The sequence below is a fragment of the Phasianus colchicus genome, chromosome 20 (genome assembly GCF_987193195.1).
Source record: "Phasianus colchicus chromosome 20, bPhaCol1.hap1.1, whole genome shotgun sequence".
Lineage (NCBI taxonomy): Eukaryota > Metazoa > Chordata > Aves > Galliformes > Phasianidae > Phasianus > Phasianus colchicus.
Window position 1 is genome coordinate 4,017,687 of NC_143455.1, and position 18,333 is coordinate 4,036,019.

General features: G+C 41.7%; 2 protein-coding genes across 6 annotated transcripts in view; both read left to right on the plus strand.

Moving 5' to 3' along the window:
• LOC116232635 (uncharacterized) overlaps positions 1-11,004 on the plus strand; it is a 35,659-nt gene extending 24,655 nt beyond the window's left edge. For 2 of the 5 annotated variants that reach the window (XM_090121849.1, XM_090121848.1), the window contains exons 2-7: positions 4,639-4,772; positions 5,833-6,144; positions 6,261-6,410; positions 7,101-7,217; positions 7,497-7,529; positions 8,016-11,004. In XM_090121849.1, the coding sequence (XP_089977975.1) occupies positions 4,709-4,772; positions 5,833-6,144; positions 6,261-6,410; positions 7,101-7,217; positions 7,497-7,529; positions 8,016-8,041 (702 nt within the window). In that variant the 5' untranslated portion in view covers positions 4,639-4,708 and the 3' untranslated portion in view covers positions 8,042-11,004. Of the gene's footprint in view, positions 1-1,381; positions 1,537-4,638; positions 4,773-5,832; positions 6,145-6,260; positions 6,411-7,100; positions 7,218-7,496; positions 7,530-8,015 lie in introns of those variants that run through there. The other 3 variants (XM_031599156.2, XM_031599157.2, XM_031599159.2) reach the window with 3 other exon arrangements.
• Positions 10,874-18,327, plus strand: CD7 (CD7 molecule). The gene is made up of 5 exons (XM_031599155.2): positions 10,874-11,001; positions 12,914-13,261; positions 14,442-14,786; positions 15,549-15,661; positions 16,539-18,327. The coding sequence occupies exons 1-5, from the start codon at positions 10,929-10,931 to the stop codon at positions 16,647-16,649; spliced, it is 990 nt and encodes a 329-aa protein (XP_031455015.2). The 5' UTR covers positions 10,874-10,928; the 3' UTR covers positions 16,650-18,327.
• The last annotated feature ends 6 nt before the right edge of the window (positions 18,328-18,333 follow it).

Here is an 18,333-nt window from a genome sequence, read left to right on the forward strand (position 1 = left end):
CAGATGACAAAAGCTGCAAGTGAAGGGAAGTCTGTTGTTTTTACCTTCTGGCAGACTCATGAGTGAGTCTCATGAACTCATGAGTGTAGGAAATCACTGTTTGATTAAAGATAATATTTTTCTGGGTCGAAAGTAATTCCTGGTTTCTCTCGTCACTACAAGACCCTGTGTGCTGCCTGGAAAATTAATCACATTTGTTAATGCTGCTATTTTTCTGGCTCCATTTCATTCAGTCTGTGTTTGAACAGGAAGATGCCAGTGCAAAGAGGTGTATTAGCTCAGCACTGCCAGAAAAACTAATGCTGTCATTCAGATTTGCTTGTCTCATTTCTAATTTGTAAAGTGGTATTTTGTTGATTTATTCTCTCCTTTAAATTTAAAGAAATCTGGTGGTTTACACTTAGCTCTCAAAATTTCAGTGTCACTATAGAGAAAGCTGCTTCTTTTGTCTTTGCTGGGATTGTGTGATTTAAAGATGCTTTATGGACACTCGTTCAGCACAAATAAATTGTGCTCTTCCTACTTTTCTTCCTTAAAAAATGTCTTCCTTATATCTCATATAAATCTGCCTTATAGTTTGAAACCACTTCCCCTTGTTCCTATCACACAGACCCTGCTAAAGAGTCTGTCCCTCTCCCTTGAGCAATTGAAAGGCTGCTAACGTGGAGGATATTGTCATATTTCTGCTTATTCATCTTTGGAAGCTGTGGCAGAGGCACTATGGATCCAATGCCATTTCATCTTTCCAGTACGCAGCAGATTGATTCCCTGGACTTATTCAAAAATAAGTGTTTGTCACGTCTGTATGGAAACACGCTACAGTCTGCAGACAAAACACGGGACGTGAGGTAGAGACGTACATCTGACATGGGGAAGCAACTAAACTGGTTCAGATGAGAGGAAGACTGGAACAGTCTGAACAAGAAAATCCTCCTGATATTTAAGAGCAGTTCATGCCTTGCCAAGAGAAATGAGCCTTGTTTTACCTGAGTTGCAATGAGTCTGGGCATTAGGGAGGTCTCTAATGGGCAGAGGGCTGTGCAGACTTGCTGCCCTCCCTCTGCTCCCAGCAGTGTGGCTGCAATGCCAGACAGAGTGACATCCACAAGCCTGGCACTGCATTAGGTGAGCTCTGCCAGGTTCCTGGCCCTGGCAGGGATGCCCTGCTCCAGCCCAGCTCCGTGCATCACTACTGCTGTGCACTGAGCCAGCATCAGGGCCCAGATATCTGTGCAGGGGGCAAAATCTGCACCTCGTAGGCAGGTTTTGGCAGTGATATGCCCTGCTGCAGGGATTTTCCTGTGTTTTATCTCGTGAACTTGCCTGGCTGGCATCGATCCCAGGCTCTATGTCCCACTTCCTGCCAGACTGAAAGTGAAATCGAGTTGCTTTTAAAAGCAGGGAAAACCAGCAGCACGCCTCTGTCTGCAGTGATTGGTGTCTCCTGCAGGGCTCTGGATGTGGAGCTGCATGTCCTGAGCACACAGACACTGCACAGGCTCAGGAGGGCTTCCTCGGACTCACACATCCTTCGAGGTATTTACACGGTGCTCTTCTGTAAGGTCCTGTCCTACAGCTGCTCTTTTTCCCTTACAAACTGTTGGTTTCCTCTTCTTAAGGAGGCAATTCAGAACAGGCACTAAAAGCATCTGTGGTGGGAGGGGAGCTATCAGTGTGGTTTGGGTTGTTCTCTGCATCATTCAGTGCATGCAACTTCAGTGACTGCCCTGTTCTTGTCACTGCAAAACCATGACAGCTTGATGAATTAGTGCAAATCTGTGTGAGTGACTGCAGGAGTTACAGAATAAATCTACCCCAGTATTTCCATCTTCACAGGATGCTAAATAATTTTCCCACATGTAGATAACTGTTATTTCTTGTCCTCATAGCTTCTTAGTGATTTTTTTTTTTTTCTAATACCCCTTTTCCAAAATTACCATCCTGTTGTTTGTATGGATAAAAGCCATTTGATGGGTGGGTTTTGCAGTAGGAACCTTTGCAACTCTCCCTCTTTTCAGCGAGAAGCAGCCCTGCATGCTGCTGCCTCTGCACCCCAAAAGGGACCTGTGGAGATCCTGGTGGCTTTGGCCACCAAACAAACAGAACCAAAACAGAAAGCATCAGGCAGTAAGGATATTGGTTTTTCATTTACAGAAATGAAATCAAGGAAAGAGTTGCTTCTACTCACCCCAATGTGCCACAAACAGCAGAAATTCTCAGTTGTGTTTCCCAGTGGTTAATTGTGAAAGTGTTTCATAAGAGGGATTCTGTAGAAGTATCCCCATTGTTTGTTGGTGCTGAGGGGGACAGATTGTGTTTGCAGACTAGCTCTGGCAATAGCTGTTTTGCCTCTTTCTCTGATTTTTCTCTTGTTTTTAATGTGTTGCAAAGGTTTGTTGAGTGGCATTCAGCAGATCAACCCATGAAGCTGGTACTTAAAACAATACTGCAGTTCTTTTGTGTAAAGTCCACTCTTCTTCCAGGAAACAGCTTCAAGTTAAAAGAAGAAGTATGTAGCATCTTAGGAAGTCCTGTTTCTGCTGTAGTTTCTTTACTTCTTTCAGCTCTATTGCTTTCTGCAAGCTGTTGGAAACTGAAATCCTCTCCCATGGGATACTAAGAGAACACAAAAGTTCTTTCTGAAACTTACAGTAACATATAAATCTGTTCTATATTGCATTACATCACCAGAACAGTTGGGCTCAACCACATGATCATATGCTGAAGAGCTCATTAAGCCATAAAACCTTGAGCTGCACGTCCATGTGAGAGAGTGAGGAGGGGCAGGGACACAGTGTTTACTGCTGCAGGAGAGGGTGATGATGTGTTGTGGTCAACTGGAGGGGAAAGAGCAGGGCAGCAACCATGTGAACATATGGGAGAAGGAAAAGTGCACTGTATTCCAACAGCTGTTTCTGAAACAAAGCCAGAATGCCTCGTTGGGGCTCTACTCACAGCTGATACTCAGTTCTTGATGCTAAAACTGGTACTGTGCTGCTTGGGCTGGACTGCATTTAGGGTTTGGCATTGCTTTGCCACAGATTCAGCAGTGAGAATTTGTACTGCCTTGAAGACGAAAGTGAGCAGAAAGAAAGCAACTTGATGAAAAATGTTTTCTGTGCCAAGGAAATGTTTAGTTTTAGATTCGAGCGCTTTCTTGCTGATGGAAGTTTAAAATTAATGGCAGAAACTGCAAAATCATGTATCTGCCTTAAGTGGTACTGGGGACGAGACAGAGAGAGCTGTTTGTTTTAGAAAAAAAGCAAGGAGGAAGAGAAGGAAGAAATCTTGATGAAGGAAAGAGAATGGGAGATGTGCTGCAAGCAGCACAGGAGGAAAGGAGAAAGGAGGAGGCAACAAAGAGGGAGAGAAAACTTTGGGAGGGACTGAAAACTTTGGGGAAAACAATGTTGTTTGCTGTCAGATCTGTGGGTAAACAACTGCCAGTCTGAGTTGAGCAAATGTTCCAAGGACAAAGTTGGTGACAGCCCCCCTCAGTGCCTGCAGAGCAGGAGGAGGCAGTCACAGCCGGCTCATGCTTTGCAGAAAGAGGATTTAGGGAGAGCAGTGTGAAACAGCACTGAATGATTTGGTCTCTGTGCTTGTTTGGTGCTCTGGATGTTTCTGGTGTCTGTGGGGCCAGGAGCAATCCCTGCAGATGGTGCATGGATGGAGCGGTGCTGCGTTGCATGGAGGAATTGCTCCCTTGTGTTATGCTGAGTGGGACAGGGTGGGCTGTGTTGTCTGCTGGCAGCTGTAGGGGCTTCCATAGGGCTGGGATGTCTCCTGCCCCATCTGCTCCTGGGGTCACAGTGGCACTCTGCAGCTCTCACCCAGCGCAGGGCGAGGGAGCTGAGCAGTTATTAATTCCTGCTGATGATGTAACGTGTAATTTGGAAATTCACCCATGGCAGTTCCCAGTTGGTGACCCATTAAGAAAATTATCTTAATGAAAACTTTTAATTAAAAGCTCTGAAGGGCAGAACAGTTAATGTTTGCCACCGCTCCCCTAGTGAGCAAACCTAGGTGAGTTTTCCAGGGGAATTACTTTTTTTTCTCCTTCAGAAAGTATAAGTTGTGTTTTATCTAAATCCACTTTCAGTGTCATTGGAATGACCCAGGATGTTTTTCTCACTCTTTATTAAGAAATACTACGGGTTTTATTTGCTTGAATTTTCATTTAGAAAACCTGATATCTGTTCAAATCAGAAATAAAAGCGATGTAACAGTAAATATTTCAAGTCAGGTCATGCAAAGCAGTCACTCACAACAGAGCATCTTTCCTACCTGTCTGGGTGTGTGTCTTTGGAAGTGGCAGCAAGTCATGGGGAGTGATTTGTTGTGTGTATTGCTGAGTGATGTGCATGGACCTGGAGCATCCTGGCCAGTAAGGTTGGGAGGGATTTATCCTCTTCTGCAATAGGACTTTGTGGCTTCTGCTGCTGCAGGGAATCCAGGGCTGGAAATGAGTGTCAGTGCCTTGCAGGATGCAATGACAGCTGAGCAGCACAAGCGTTTCTTTGCCTGAACTCCAGCTTTCGCAGCTTGAAGCTTCTCAGCACTTGGTCTGGAGGTTGTTTTCTTTTGACTGGGGAAAGATAAAGAAGCAATATAACAGCTGTTATTTGATGCACACAGGGAGATAACTCAGGACTGGGTCGGGTGACCCTGCTGGGATCACGGAGGTCCATCAGTGCTCAGTAGCCCAATGGGCTCTGCCTGCATCCTGTGGCTGTGCCTCCTGCTGCTGGCCCTGCCCACTCCACATGCAGGTGAGTCACCTTGTTGGACTCTTTGCCCTTCACAGTGCTGTAGTAGCTAGTAGTTATAAACATGCAAACTGTTGTTATGTCCAGCTGAAACTGAAACCATGCAACAACTGAGATAAGAAGAAGGGGAAGGTGGTTCACTGTTGCAACTGCTTCACTTGGGAAGAATGACTCTTTGAATCCATCTGAAGTCGGATGAGATTAGTCCTTTCTTAAAGGATTAGCTCTTTACCAAGAGAGCCCGAAAGACTCAAACTTCTCTACCAGCTCTCAATGCCCAGCACACTCCTGCACTTCAGCCAGGCTGAGCTGCTTGTCTGTGGAAGTGCTGCCAAACTGAATCTGTGGCACTGATTGTGGGGCACCACATCCAGCTGGAGTCTGGCAGCTCAGCTGTCAACATAGTCTTGGGACAATGATACCTGCTGGAGATAGACCTGGCCATAGGTTTGTGGAAGCATAGAAAACAAGGGGTGAATTATCACAGAATCATAGAATCACAGAATGGCCAGGGTTGGAAGGGACCTCAAGGATCATGAAGCTCCAACCCCCTGCCATATGTAGGGCCACCAACCTCCTCATTTAATGCTAGACCAGGCTGCCCAGGGCCCCATCCAATCTGGCCTTGAACACTTCCAAGGACAAGCCTCTCTGGGCAGCTGTTCCAGTACCTCACCACTCTCTCTGTAAAGAATTTCCCCCTGTCGTCCAACCTAAATCTCCCCTCCCTCAACTTAAAACCATTTCCCCTCATCCTTATCTGAGCCTGCCTGAGCAGAGGATCCCTTAGCTGAAGAGAGATGTCTCTCAACTCACTTCCCAGGCAACCAGCTTCCTAGTTCAAACCCTAATGGCAGCAGGACGGAGTAGTATCCTTTTTCTACTCCAAAAATTATTTGGGGAACTGGATCCAGTACCTACTAAAAATTTCCCATTGGCAGATATAGTGTCTTCTAAGCCACAAGTGGGTTTGTCCACCAGAACTCAACTCCCATTCTCCTAACTCTAGGAGTCTGGAAGAAAACTGATAGGAAATGGTTTTTTTCTTTGCTTTCTCCTGTAGGTATTGCTGTGCCCAGAGCTAACCTTGCTGAGGGGGCAGATGGCTCTTCCATCATCAATACCACTGTGACAGTCTACTACTGTAAATACTGTGGGGAAGAAAAATGCAAACCATCTGATTACGCAGACTTTGAAATAATCGGCAAAACAGAAAATGAGATGTTTTCAAATGAAAAGATTCAGCTGATGATCAACAAAACATACATTACTATGTGTTTTCTGCAAGAAAATGTGTATCATTACGGAGCTTATGCCATTTTCTGGGAGAAGGATGAGGGATTAGGAGAACCGTGTGCCATCCTGAAGTCTAGAGGTAAACTCAGCTGGAAGTCTTTGAGATACACCAAGAATCCCTGGTTTTGGCTTACAGCCCTTGGTTAAAAATCTTAGAAATGATCCGTATTTATAATTAACAATTTTACCTTTCAGATTCCCTTGAAGATAGGAGACACAGCATGACAGAAAAGGGAAGAATCTGCTGTGAAACACACACAGATCATACAAACCCTCACAATGTCCTGAAGTGCTACATTGCAGCGACAGAGAATACAGGTGACATCCTTGATTATGAAGATCTAGGTCAGTCTTTCCATCACATATTTGTCTGCCTTAAGTTTTGAGACAGTTTTGCTCAGACAGCTTGCTGCAGCCAGTATTAAAATAGCTGTCCAGATACGTGTATATTTAGGTTCATGTCTACTGAGGTCTTTGGAATCCTGGTCAAACTTCATGTTCTGAGTGGCGGCCTTTGAACTCATCACTGACGTAGCTGAACATCTTGTCCTTATCAAATCCCTGTATCTGAAACACACGCTATCCAGAACCACGCTGCTTTGAAAAATGTTTTTCCAGCATTTGCTTTCTACCTCTGTTTTTTAGCAAAACAACAGCCATCCAAACAAGTAAAACTGGCTAACTGTAAGATCACTGGAAGACTTCACAAAGCTATTCCTCACATTTTCAGTGTATGAGCTCTAATGCCTACTGTGCTTGATTATTTTGGATGATAGACATATCTGTCCTGGTGGGAAGTCAAGAGATTTTTTGAATGCTAATAGTCATTCTTTTGTTACAAGTATCTTCGTTAAGGTATCCAAAGCCATGGACCATTTGTTCTGTCCTTCATCAGTTCCATTTCCCATACCAGCCCTTACGGGCTGCATTGCAGGAGCACTATCCACAGTTCCTCCCAGCAGATGCTTATGAGGCAGGCTCCCATCCTGGCACACTTGTTGGATTCTTTTGGATTCATTTTCTTCTGCTCTGCAGGTAGTCCTCAATATTCAGTTGATGAAAACAACCATGCTGGTCTCACTGCCACGTTCCTGATTCTGGGGATTTGTGCAGGAGGAGCACTGCTGATCACATATTGCAAGAGACGTCGAGGTATGGTCTGACAAAACATCATGTTCCTGTGGGTAACAGGCCTTCATAATCAGCCCAGGGAGTGGAAAAGGAAGCATACAGGGTTTTATTTCTGGATCTCATTTTCAAAATAATTGTTTACGAAGTTGCCAAATGATGTTCATCATGAAGGGGATGCTTGGCCAGCCAGTGGCATGAAAATAGTAATAAAAGGGGAAAAACAACTGCAGGCATGTTAATTTTAATTCTTCTAAGTACATCTTTGCTAATGCTGGGACTTAATTACTGTTGTTTTCCTAGGACATATCATAGTGCTCCAGCAGACTTCTCCAGGTAAGCAGTGGCTTTTTTTGATTTTATTATGGTAACTGTTGAGATGGCATTGCTGCAATGGGAGGAGGGTGCTCAGTGAAGGACTAGGTGTGTCCACTAGGACCACATTCAGTGGGTGCCTGTTTCCTCACTGCATCAAAGCAATGTCAGTAGATTTTAACCCCATAGCTCTGACCCTGTACCCTGATGTGACTCTGCAGTGGTTTTAAAACTCACGTGTTGATCATTTACACAGTTCTAAAGGCACATCTTTACCCTACCAGTGTTTACAGGAGCCTATGTACTTCCAGAAGCTGACGTGGCTCCTCTCAGTTATTCAACTGCCCCATCCTATTTTAGGACCACATGCCCCTGTTGGCTTTGCTATGGTGGTTCGCTGTTTCTTTCCAGAGTCTAAGAATTGAATTTCTAATCTAATTTGTTTAAGGTTAACTTGGTTAGAAGGTATCTATAGCCTAAGCCTTTTATCTTGTGCTCCCTTTCTAGTGAATGGGGAGACACAGCTGTCTTGAAGGCCATTTGTCTTACCTGTGAAGGTGCCTGTTTCTCTCTGGTGACTACAAGGGAAGCCAATGATAACAAGCTGAGACTAATGAGTATCTGCAGGTAGATAAAACACAAGTTGATCTGTGAAAAATGTTAGTTACACAAGTGCTTGCAAAACTCATTAAGGACAGTGCAGTGGTAGTGTTGCTGTAGTTGTGATTAGGACATGGAAATAAACATACTGCTGGGATATGCAAAAACAGACATCTAGTGGCTCTCTGGAGGTTCTGGTGTTATACTCGCTTATGATTCTCACTGCAATCAACCTGCACCTTTGGCCTCACAGCTGTTTTTCCTTCAATTCTCACCTGCTAGATTAATCAAACAAGTTTCTGAAAGCAAAAACCTCATAGTTATTCGAAACACCATCTACAAAAGAGAAAATGCCAGCCGTGCGCCCCTCAGCAACGAAGCACAGCCACCAACACCGAAACACTTTCAGACAAGGTCTCACAGTAATGTTCACAAATGTGCCTTCACCGCCCTCAAGCATTCCCTGAGGACTGAGACTGCCCAAGATGCTCAGCTCCAGCAATGCCAGAAACTTCCTGGAGCTCCTGTCCTCCTCTGGTGCTTGGCTGAGGGCCACCATCATCACAGGGATGAGCAGCTGGCTCAGCAGCACAGGCTTAGTCCAGCTGACTCCTCTCAATGGATGATCTGACTGTTTCAACCACGCAAACCAAAGTTGTTTGGAGAACTGCATCTGTACTCGGGAGAAGTGTGTGCTGAACTCTGTGATGCGCCGGGTGTTCTCTATGTGTTCTCCATGTCATAATGCAATGGCATGGCTGTGGCTCTTCATCCTTTAGCTCCCAAGTGGTCTCTGCATTTACATAGGAAAGCATTTAGTGAGCTGACTGGTTTGGTTAGGGAGAGAGGCCTGATCTTCAAAGCAGATGTCTGAAACCAAAATTGAAAAGTTAATCATGAATGACAGCAAAAGATATGTTAAAAATCAACTTCAGAAATACAGAGAAGTAGTATTTGTCTTCTTCTACAGAGAAATAGAAGTCTATTCTTCTATTTCACTCTTGTAAGATCCAAGTGCTTCCCACAGCCCCAGCTATAACAGTGGGGGCTTTATGCACCTGCTGACCAAAAATAATCTTACCTCAACTCTCTAATGTGGTCTTCTAATATGGAGAGATTTATTTTTCCCATATGTATCTTCATGTTCTTAGGTGCAGTGTTCAAATTGATGGTTGATGCTCTTTTTTCTTTTTTTTTTTTTTTTTGTATACCCTCAGGTTCTGAGTTCTTTGGGAAAGGGACAGCAAGATATTTGAAAGCTTACATTGTATTAACTTGAGGGATTTGGATTTAATAATGAGAGGATTTCATTTCTAATCTTTAACACCAGTTGGAGCCAGAGAGCTGATCAAGTTTTTAGAATGAAGGTTACCAGCATGATTCTGCCCAGTGACAGCTGTTCAGCTGTCAGTCACAAGATGTAGTCCCAAGCTGGTCCTTGAGGCTCACCCAGACACCTTTCTTTGCATCTCTCCTGCCTTTCTGCTGCTATTGTGCAGCTGTGATGTTGAGAGGTGTCACTACTAGCTGTTCCACTTTGTGGCTCCTGGGCTCTGTTTTCCTGGTAACACCAATTCTCCAATGTTTTGGGGAAAAATTACTTTAATGATTTATGCTTTTTGCTCGGAACAAATGATTTATGTTACTTTATGTGAGCTTTTACAAATAAATATATGCATGCAAATACACATTTCTTAAATAAAGATTGAAAATACCAGGCATCTTGACTCAGTGAATGGCATAATTTGACAACTGTAATTTTGTTTTCATGAGTTTTGTGTTCTTATAAAATTGTTAAGGTTGGGGAAGACCTCTACATCATCCAGTCCAACCATCCACCTACCACCAAAATTGCCACTAAACCACATCCCTCAGTGCCACATCTCCATGGTTCTTGAGCATCTCTGGGGACAGTGACTCCACCTCCTCACTGGGCAGCCTGTGCCAATGCCTGACCACTCTTTTAGAGAAGAGGCAAGCTGTGGTTGAATGCTCATGTCTATACAATGTCAACTTAAAAATTGGCTATTCACTGGTAACCCTGTGTTGATCATGCTGCCTTTTGGCAGCATCTCGTTGCATTCTCATGTGAACTTGGTTTTCTTCATGATAATTGATGAAAATTTCTCAGCTTTTGAGCATTCAGGGATTCTTTGGGAACACGTTTGTTCCCTATCCACTCACAGAGACAACTGTCCTGCAAGAAGAGCTGTTCATCAGGAGCAAGGAGTATCTGAGATTTCCTTTTGCTGACAATTTGCAGCTACAGAACATCATTCAGTGGGAAGCCAGATCCACATAAGAAGGACACAGAATAGAAGCATAGAATAGCCTCAGATGGAAGAGACATGCATCAAGTTGCATCAAGTGCAACCCTGGCTACCACCCCAAATTTAAACCCTGTGTCTGAGAGCGATGTCATGCTGGTAAAGCAGTGGGAGCCCTGATTGTCTGTATCCATTGTGATGTGCTGAGTGCCCATGCTTCCAGCAGGGTGACCACATGTGATAACAATCCTGAGGAGCAGCTCTGAGCCCACTTTTCTTCAGCTGACTGCAGTGAGACGTGGGTGCTTCTATTCACAAGTTAGGGGTTGTTCTAGAAACTGTGGGCGTTGTATGAAGCAAAGTGTGAAGTGAGAACCTCTGTTTATAAATCTTTCCCCACTCTCTTAGTTGCTGGGGGGAGGGAGCTACTTTCATTTAGTAAACAGCTGGTGTAGCTGGAAGGTAACAGGCCAAGTTGCGGCACACAGCTCTTTGGGTCTTTAACTCATCAGTTGAGTTAAATTGAGAAGATCAGCTAAAAAGACCTTTGAAGATGCAGTGGACGTCCCCTCTCCCATTGGTGTATCTCTTTCTTCTGCTTCTCCCATTCTTCCCTGGCCGAAATGGTACGTACAACATAGCTGCTCTTATGTTTTCTTCACTCAGTTATTTTCTTCTCCTTTCTTCCTTTTTTCTTCCTTTCCTTCTTTCCTTCTTTCCCTCCTTCCTTCTTTCCTTCTCTCCTTAGGTTACCCTCTGGATAATTCACCATTAGCAGGTGGAACTTTGAAAAAACATGCTCTGAAATTTTAGAATGCATTTTTAGGAAAAAAAAAAAAAAAAGCAAAAAAAAAAAAAAAAAAAGCAGAAAAATATTCTGCTGAAAAGTTTGCTCTTCTAAACAAAAGTAACCCTCTGTAGAAAGAGCAGATGATGTTTTCCTAGTAATTCATTGTGAATTATATCTGTGTTCTCAAGGTTGACATGGTGAGACCGCTACTGGATAGAAATGAATGTTGATGTTTTGTATGGATGTGATCATGGAAAGTGTAATAAAGCTGTACTAGAAAAATCAGATGTCGTGTATTGTTGTAGCTATTGAGAGCACAAGCTGGAGGCACACTTGGGGAAATCAGGATGTCTGAGGGGAAGAGATGGAGAAAAACGATGCCCTAAACAGCCAGGTAGTTCCTTTATTTTCACCCATGATCTCAAGTCTATTTTCACTGATAATAGCTGGGAAGGACTTGACTTGAGAAAAAAAAACTTTCCAAAAATCAGCATATTTGAAATGAAGATGCTTTGATACTGACGGTAATAGGTAGTGTTTTTGCCATGGTTGCTTCTGGTTGTTAAGGAGTTCATACTGATTTCTGCAAGTATAATTTAATTCTTGAACTTCTTTTTTTTTTTTTTTTTAACTCTGATCTTTTAGAGAAAGTGATTGACTGGCTGTGGCTGCTTGCCATTAACTACTTGGGTTATTATATCACATAAATGGGATTCAGCTTAGAAGTGCTGATTTTAAGGCTGATGGGGATGAATTACTGAGCTTTCTTTCCCAGCTAGTTAAATCAGAACACTCTGCACTTCTCCAGCCTTCTCAATTGCCCACTTTCTCTTTTACTTTGAAAAGTAATTGCCAGTGACTCGTGGATTGCTTTAATTCTTTAAAGGTAGGATGCAGAATGTTCTCCTCTCTGGGCAGGTTGGATTAACTCAGTGTATCTAAATTCTGATGATGTCTACCTGTTTTTAACTTCTGTGATTGCTCCCTTATTAAGGTGAGTTGTTTAAAGTACGTAGGGCACCTTAATCATCTCATAAACTCAACTCTTTCTATACTGTTTCCTTATCAGATATGCAATAGATTCTATTTCATTTTTCTTTTCTTGCTTGGAATGCAATTTCCTTTGCATGTTTGCCATTTGATCTTGATTCCTCACTGTTCACTCTGTAAGCACTTCTTGTTCAGTTTCTTGTTCTTTTCAGGTCATTAGAGAAACTCAAATGGTCTCCTTACATGTTTTTATACCTTTGTTTCTTAATACAGGCTGTAGTGCTATACCTTCTGCTGCTCTCTTCCTGTGTAGCTACATTATCGAGTTCCCACTAAAGCTTAATTTTTCTTTGAAATCCAAAATTTTCTTCTATTCTCTGCCATTCTGTCATCCCTTTGGTCTCCAGATTTAGATCCTCAGCCAGCTCTGATTACTGAGCGGTTCAATGAGCTTTGTATTTTAACAACAAATAGTGGGAACCTATAGATTAAATTTTTTTTGCATGAGTGACAGAAGCCATTTTTTGGGAGTCCAAAGTCTTTTAAGCTTTGGGAAGATATTGAGTCATACAGGTCAATAGGAGGAAAAGGCACTGGAGGGTTTAGGACAGGCAAAAGACTATATATATGGAATAGAAAGAGGAAGGTTCAGGCTTACAGCTGTTCTGCTGACAAAGTAGTTATATTTGCAGATTACCTTAATATATATACATCAAGAAATCTGATATTATAATTTCCATTGCATTTCTTATTTGTAGGTAAAGAAAATATATCAACTGAATGGCCAACAGACGTTATCAGTGTTTGGGAAGGAGACTCCGTTACTATAACTTGTTCAAAGAACAGTTCAGAAAATGAAGTGGGGACATACTTGAGGATTAGAGAACCGCTAGACAATATTGTATACGTTTCCTCCAAGAATACTTCACATATACATCGGAATTTTACTAATCGCACCACCTACTTAAATGAAGGAACAAATCTCACAATCACTGTGCACGGCGTACGGAGATCTGATTCAAATATCTACCTATGCGTCACCTATATTACAAAAAACAACCACCACATCAAGCAAGATGGGAAGTCAATCATTTTGGTTGTGAAAGGTACTGTGGTTCCACTCTACGTAGTATGAATTAATAAATACAGGGATTTATGTTAAATAACAGATTGGGAAAAAGGCATAGAGTCTAACAGAGCACTACGCACGCTTGCTCAGGTAATGTCTTGATTTGAAGTGTAGGTCTGTTCCCTGAAAAGATGAAGAAAACACATCAGCAACAACACTATCAATAAACCCCCGAAAGCATCAATCCGTGATTAATTTAATCCTTGCTACAGATTTTCACGTGAGTCAGAGGAGTTACTGCAGAAGTAACTGAGAACTCACGGCTGTTCTTACAGCAGTCTGAGAAATCTTTATGAGCAACTGGCAAAGCAACAAATCATTTTTCTGGTAGCAGCCTTTGCAGATCTTTTTCGTTTTTACCACTCCACCTTAAATGAGAATGCAACAATAAGGAGGAAGCTGGTGCTCGGTGCGAGGCAGGGTTTGTGGGTTGAACGTCAGTGGATACAGGGATTCATGTTTTATTTCTTTTTAGAGGAAACTTCCCTGTTCGTAGTCATTTCTGGTTAGGAGAAGAATTCTGTCTTTTTTTTTTTATTTTATTTTCTGCTCTTTTCTTGTCCTTTTCCATTTTTTAATTTTTATTTTCATTGAAAGAGGGTTGAGATGTTTTTCAGAAGATTATTCTCAGACATGCCTACATTTCTGGCGAGACCCTCTAACCTGAAAATATCTTTACCAAAAATGACAGTTTTCGTTCTTTCCAGTCCCCAGGAAATGCAAGAATTCATTTACTGCTGGATCAGTAACGGGCATTTAAATCTACTTATCACACTCCTTAGACTTCTCTTTTCAGATTTCTTCACTGTGTTTTCTCAAATGAATTCCATCTTGTTGGTTATAGTTTCTCCAAATTACGTTTTAAAATTATCTTTGATATCTTTTTGATTCTGAACCTCTTCTCTGAAATGATTGCAACCTTTCCAGAGTTATCTTTGCACAAAAGTGATGAGTTGTCTTTATTCCCTCATCTACATTGTTAATGATAACATCAAAAAGTGTGGAGTGTACTGAAAGCGTGCAGAGATTTAGCCTTTAAGTAAGTAAATAATAAATAAATTTCTGTGATGTTTTTTCTCTACTCGTTCCCTAGTTAAAATGCAGTGTGTTGTCTGTGGTAGCCATTCATCTCTTTTTTTTTTTTTTTTTTTTTTTAGCTAAACCCAATGGGGTCATTGAACAATCACCACAGTCTGTCGTCGCTCAACAAGGAGAGTCTATCAACATTACCTGTGTGTTGAAAACATGGCTTGAAGATGAAGGGATCATGTTGCTCAGGACTCAAATGCAACCTGAAAAAGTGTTCCATGTTTCAAGTCAGAACACTACGACTATTTTTTCCACTTTTGCTTATCACTTGGAGTATTCAAAGCAAGGGAAGAATCTAGTGATAACTCTCCACAACCTACAGGAAAGCGATACCGACATTTACCTATGTGCTGCAAAGCTGAAAAATTCCTCTCTCTTAGTCAGTGAAAGTGGCACCATGGTGCTGGTTAAAGGTACTGCTTGTTTAATCATAAACTAATCATAACTATAGGCATGCCAGTAAAAGCTTGCAGAACTTTAGTTAAGCCAGGCAGAGCACTGCTCTGTGCTTAGACATCCTGGGAAAGGCTGGGGAGAGCACTCTGCACTGTTGTATTCCAAGTCCTAACTAAGCACCATGCTTCTACCTGCCACTGAACAACCAGAAGGGGATTTTAAAAGGGGAAACTGTCCATAATCACATTTCTTAACAAAGAAAAAGGTCAAAATCAGACAATAATCTCTTCCCTGTGTGAAAAGTCTGTTTTAGAAAATGAATCGGTGCTTTGAGCATCAGTTCTGTCACCTTAATGGGACTTCATGTCTCTTAGAAACCATTCACTATAGCAAGTCTATGCTAGGAAGTACAGAACAAGTCCTCAGGCATTTACTTAGAGCAACAAAGATAACAAAGATGATCTCTTATTATATATGAGCAAACTGTAAGCATATTCGACAGAGCCAGGGCTTATTTTACAGAGCCAGGTTTTTGATCTGCAGGTTAGTGTTGTAACTGTTCTTAAGATGAAGATGAAAACAGCAGTGTAACACTTGATTTTGATGTTACCTGTGCAGCTTAACTCTATTGGACTTTGGAGGGATCTTTGAGCAACTAAACAAAGGTTTACACAGATGTTATGAGTTGTGAAGGATTTGCAGCCTGCAAATTCCATAATAAAAATAAAATTCGACCTCTCTTCATTTTTATACTACTACTAACGCAATTCCACATGCAGGTGGGAAGCAGACAGAATGCAGTATCAATTCCTTGGCCATCTCCACTCCTACCATTGTGGTAGGAGTGCTGCTATTATCTGCACTGATATTCTGCATCCTAAACCGTGTCAATGTAAGTATGCTGTTACCATGCAAAAGCAAATCTGAATCCAGGCTGAGTGAATGGGTGTGTTTTCAATTACAGTCAAAAGTATTGTATTAAGTAGCAATTGAGTCAAGCAAACAATTGATAAACCTAAGGTTTTGTATTGTTTCCTCCTTGCCCTTGTTTAATGTCTGCTAGCTGTAAGTTTTTGGAGGTAAATACTGTCTTCTTATGTTTCTGTAGCATTTAGTAAATTATGAGATAGTGTTTGCTTTTCGACAAGGAAACTTGGGTAAGTTCCATAGTCAACAACACAGCCATGCATTTTATCTACTTCCCCAAATGGTGCAATTCTTTATTCTGTTTTGCTTCTATTAATTTGTTGTCAGTCGTGACAAGAAACTTCACCAAGATTTTTTTTTACATCCTTTTTTTTTTTTTTTTCCAGAAAGCACCCAGAATTTTATTCACGTTGGGGGGTTTTTACACTCCATAAACATTATTCAAAATGAACATGATCCGGGAAGCATTCGCAGCTCAGACTCTTGTGCTGTACTTGTACTTTCAGAACAGCTAAAATAGCAGCATTATATCATTATGGAAAAGTCAAGGCTGTGGAGCTGATCTTTTATGGCATTGGTAAAGAACAAAAATTTACAGAAAGTATTATTTCTCTTGGGACCGCAATGACATCCAAATCTTGAAGGAACTTTTAGCGGGATTGCATAAGGCTGACAACGCAGAATGAAATGATTAGGTCATGTTTCCACATAAATCTCTAAGATGCTATTGTATTCCAAGATAAATTTAGCAGTATGTTTTTTCACAAGCAACTGGACTACTAGACGATAAGCCGGCTCCATTTCAAGCTCTCTTCTTAATGGCTGCTTGCTTTGTTTTGCAGATGAAGAAATTTTTCCGGAGAAAGAAAACAAACGTAGTGTATGAAGATATGTCTTTCAGTTCTAGAAGCAACACCTTAGTCAGAACTAACACTTACTCAAATAACAGTTAAGCTGCTGTGAGCTGGCATCACACGTGGATCAACTGTTCCTTTTCAGGTGTCTCTGAGAGCTGCCTTAGCAACCTGATGTAGTTGAACAAGAAATGCTATTACCTGTCCTCTGTAGCAGAAGGAAAAATCTGCCTTGTTTCCAAAGCTGTTTTTACTTATTTTGACTGCTTGTGAAATACCTCTTACTTTTTCATGTATAGAAAAGATGGAGACACATATATTTGCACATATATTTGCAGCACGGTGTGAAAAGCAGTATTTTTGGAGTGTACATTTGGCTATAGGCAACATGTGAGATTGTTTCTTAGACTGATAGGTAACCGTTACGGGGAAGTTGTGATGGTTTGAGAAGTCTGGGTCTGAGTTTTAGTAAAAGCTCAGGAAGATCATAAGAGGTTTGATTAATAATATGCAATAGATTCACTTAAAATGGAGCATGGCTTTCATAAATGTCCATGTGAGTCTGCTCAAAACTCTGGTAGCTAAAACTGCTCACAAGTTAAAGAGAATTCAGAAGAGAATTCAGAAACTTGGGAACAGAGTACATTAGGAGTGAAGGGCTGGATATGTATGGGTTTAGCTCTGCAAAGAGAATGGTCCAATAAAATTGCAGTCAATTGTAGCTATTAAATTAGTGACCTTGTTGGAGATATGGCATGTTGGAGTCAGTCTTGACTTTGTTGACACGCAAAGTGATTAGACTTGGTGCATGATGGCTTTGTAGGAAAGCAGAAATATGGGATATGCTGGCGTTGCCTCAAACTCAAGATGCCTTAAAAATGACACAGCAGATTGTAATTCTCCAGGCAGGTGACTTTAGATGATACAATACAGGGTTAACTAATCTGGGATAAAAATAATGCCAACATTCCAGCCTGGGCACAGCTGAGCCCGACCCAAAATCATTCTTAAGGGAGAGTTTAGCAAAAAAACTTTCATCAGCTGTATATTTTACTTGGTAATGGCTTAGAAACCTTATTTAAGATGATCACAGGTCTCCACAGCTGAGGAAAGGTAACAGTTGTCCTCAGGAGTGTTGGGTTTTGGGGAGCTGGGTTGACAGTGCAAAGAACAGTTTACAATTTGGCATGCCCAGAAGAATATCAAATTGCCTAATTAAGAGGCAGGATTGACAGGAGTGGCCTGTGGCATCTGAAGACAGGCTAGAATTAGAGTCTTTCTTTACTGATGCGTCTGTTTATTTTTTGAAGGTCAAAAGTTGGTTTGCCATTTATAAGTGTGTTTAGCTGGTGCTGAGCCGGGCACATGAGGTCTCCCATGACAAGCCTGCTGCTTGGAAGAGGTCATTTCCTTTAAACATCACTCGTGAAATGCTGTGCCCCAGATCTGAGGGGGGAAATCTGTTCATCCAAGTGTCTGGTGGCTCTGGATTTCCCTTTGAGCAGAGGAGTGTCTGTTGACTGCAGATCCTGCAACTGTCGTGTGGCTTCGTATGGATAAACTGATGCTTCTGGTCTGCACCCCGGGGGTTTTACACAGTTACCTGCTACTTTTGTACATATAAAGCAGTAAGGACTGCTTTGTGTATTTTGCAAATGAATGCTAGGTATTTAATGGACTGTTTCGTGTAGATTATAATTTAAAATAAAGTGAAACAAAGGCTTTTTTTTTTTCTTTTGCAAATTTCACCTACCAAATAAAGCATGATAACCATTTTCCTCTT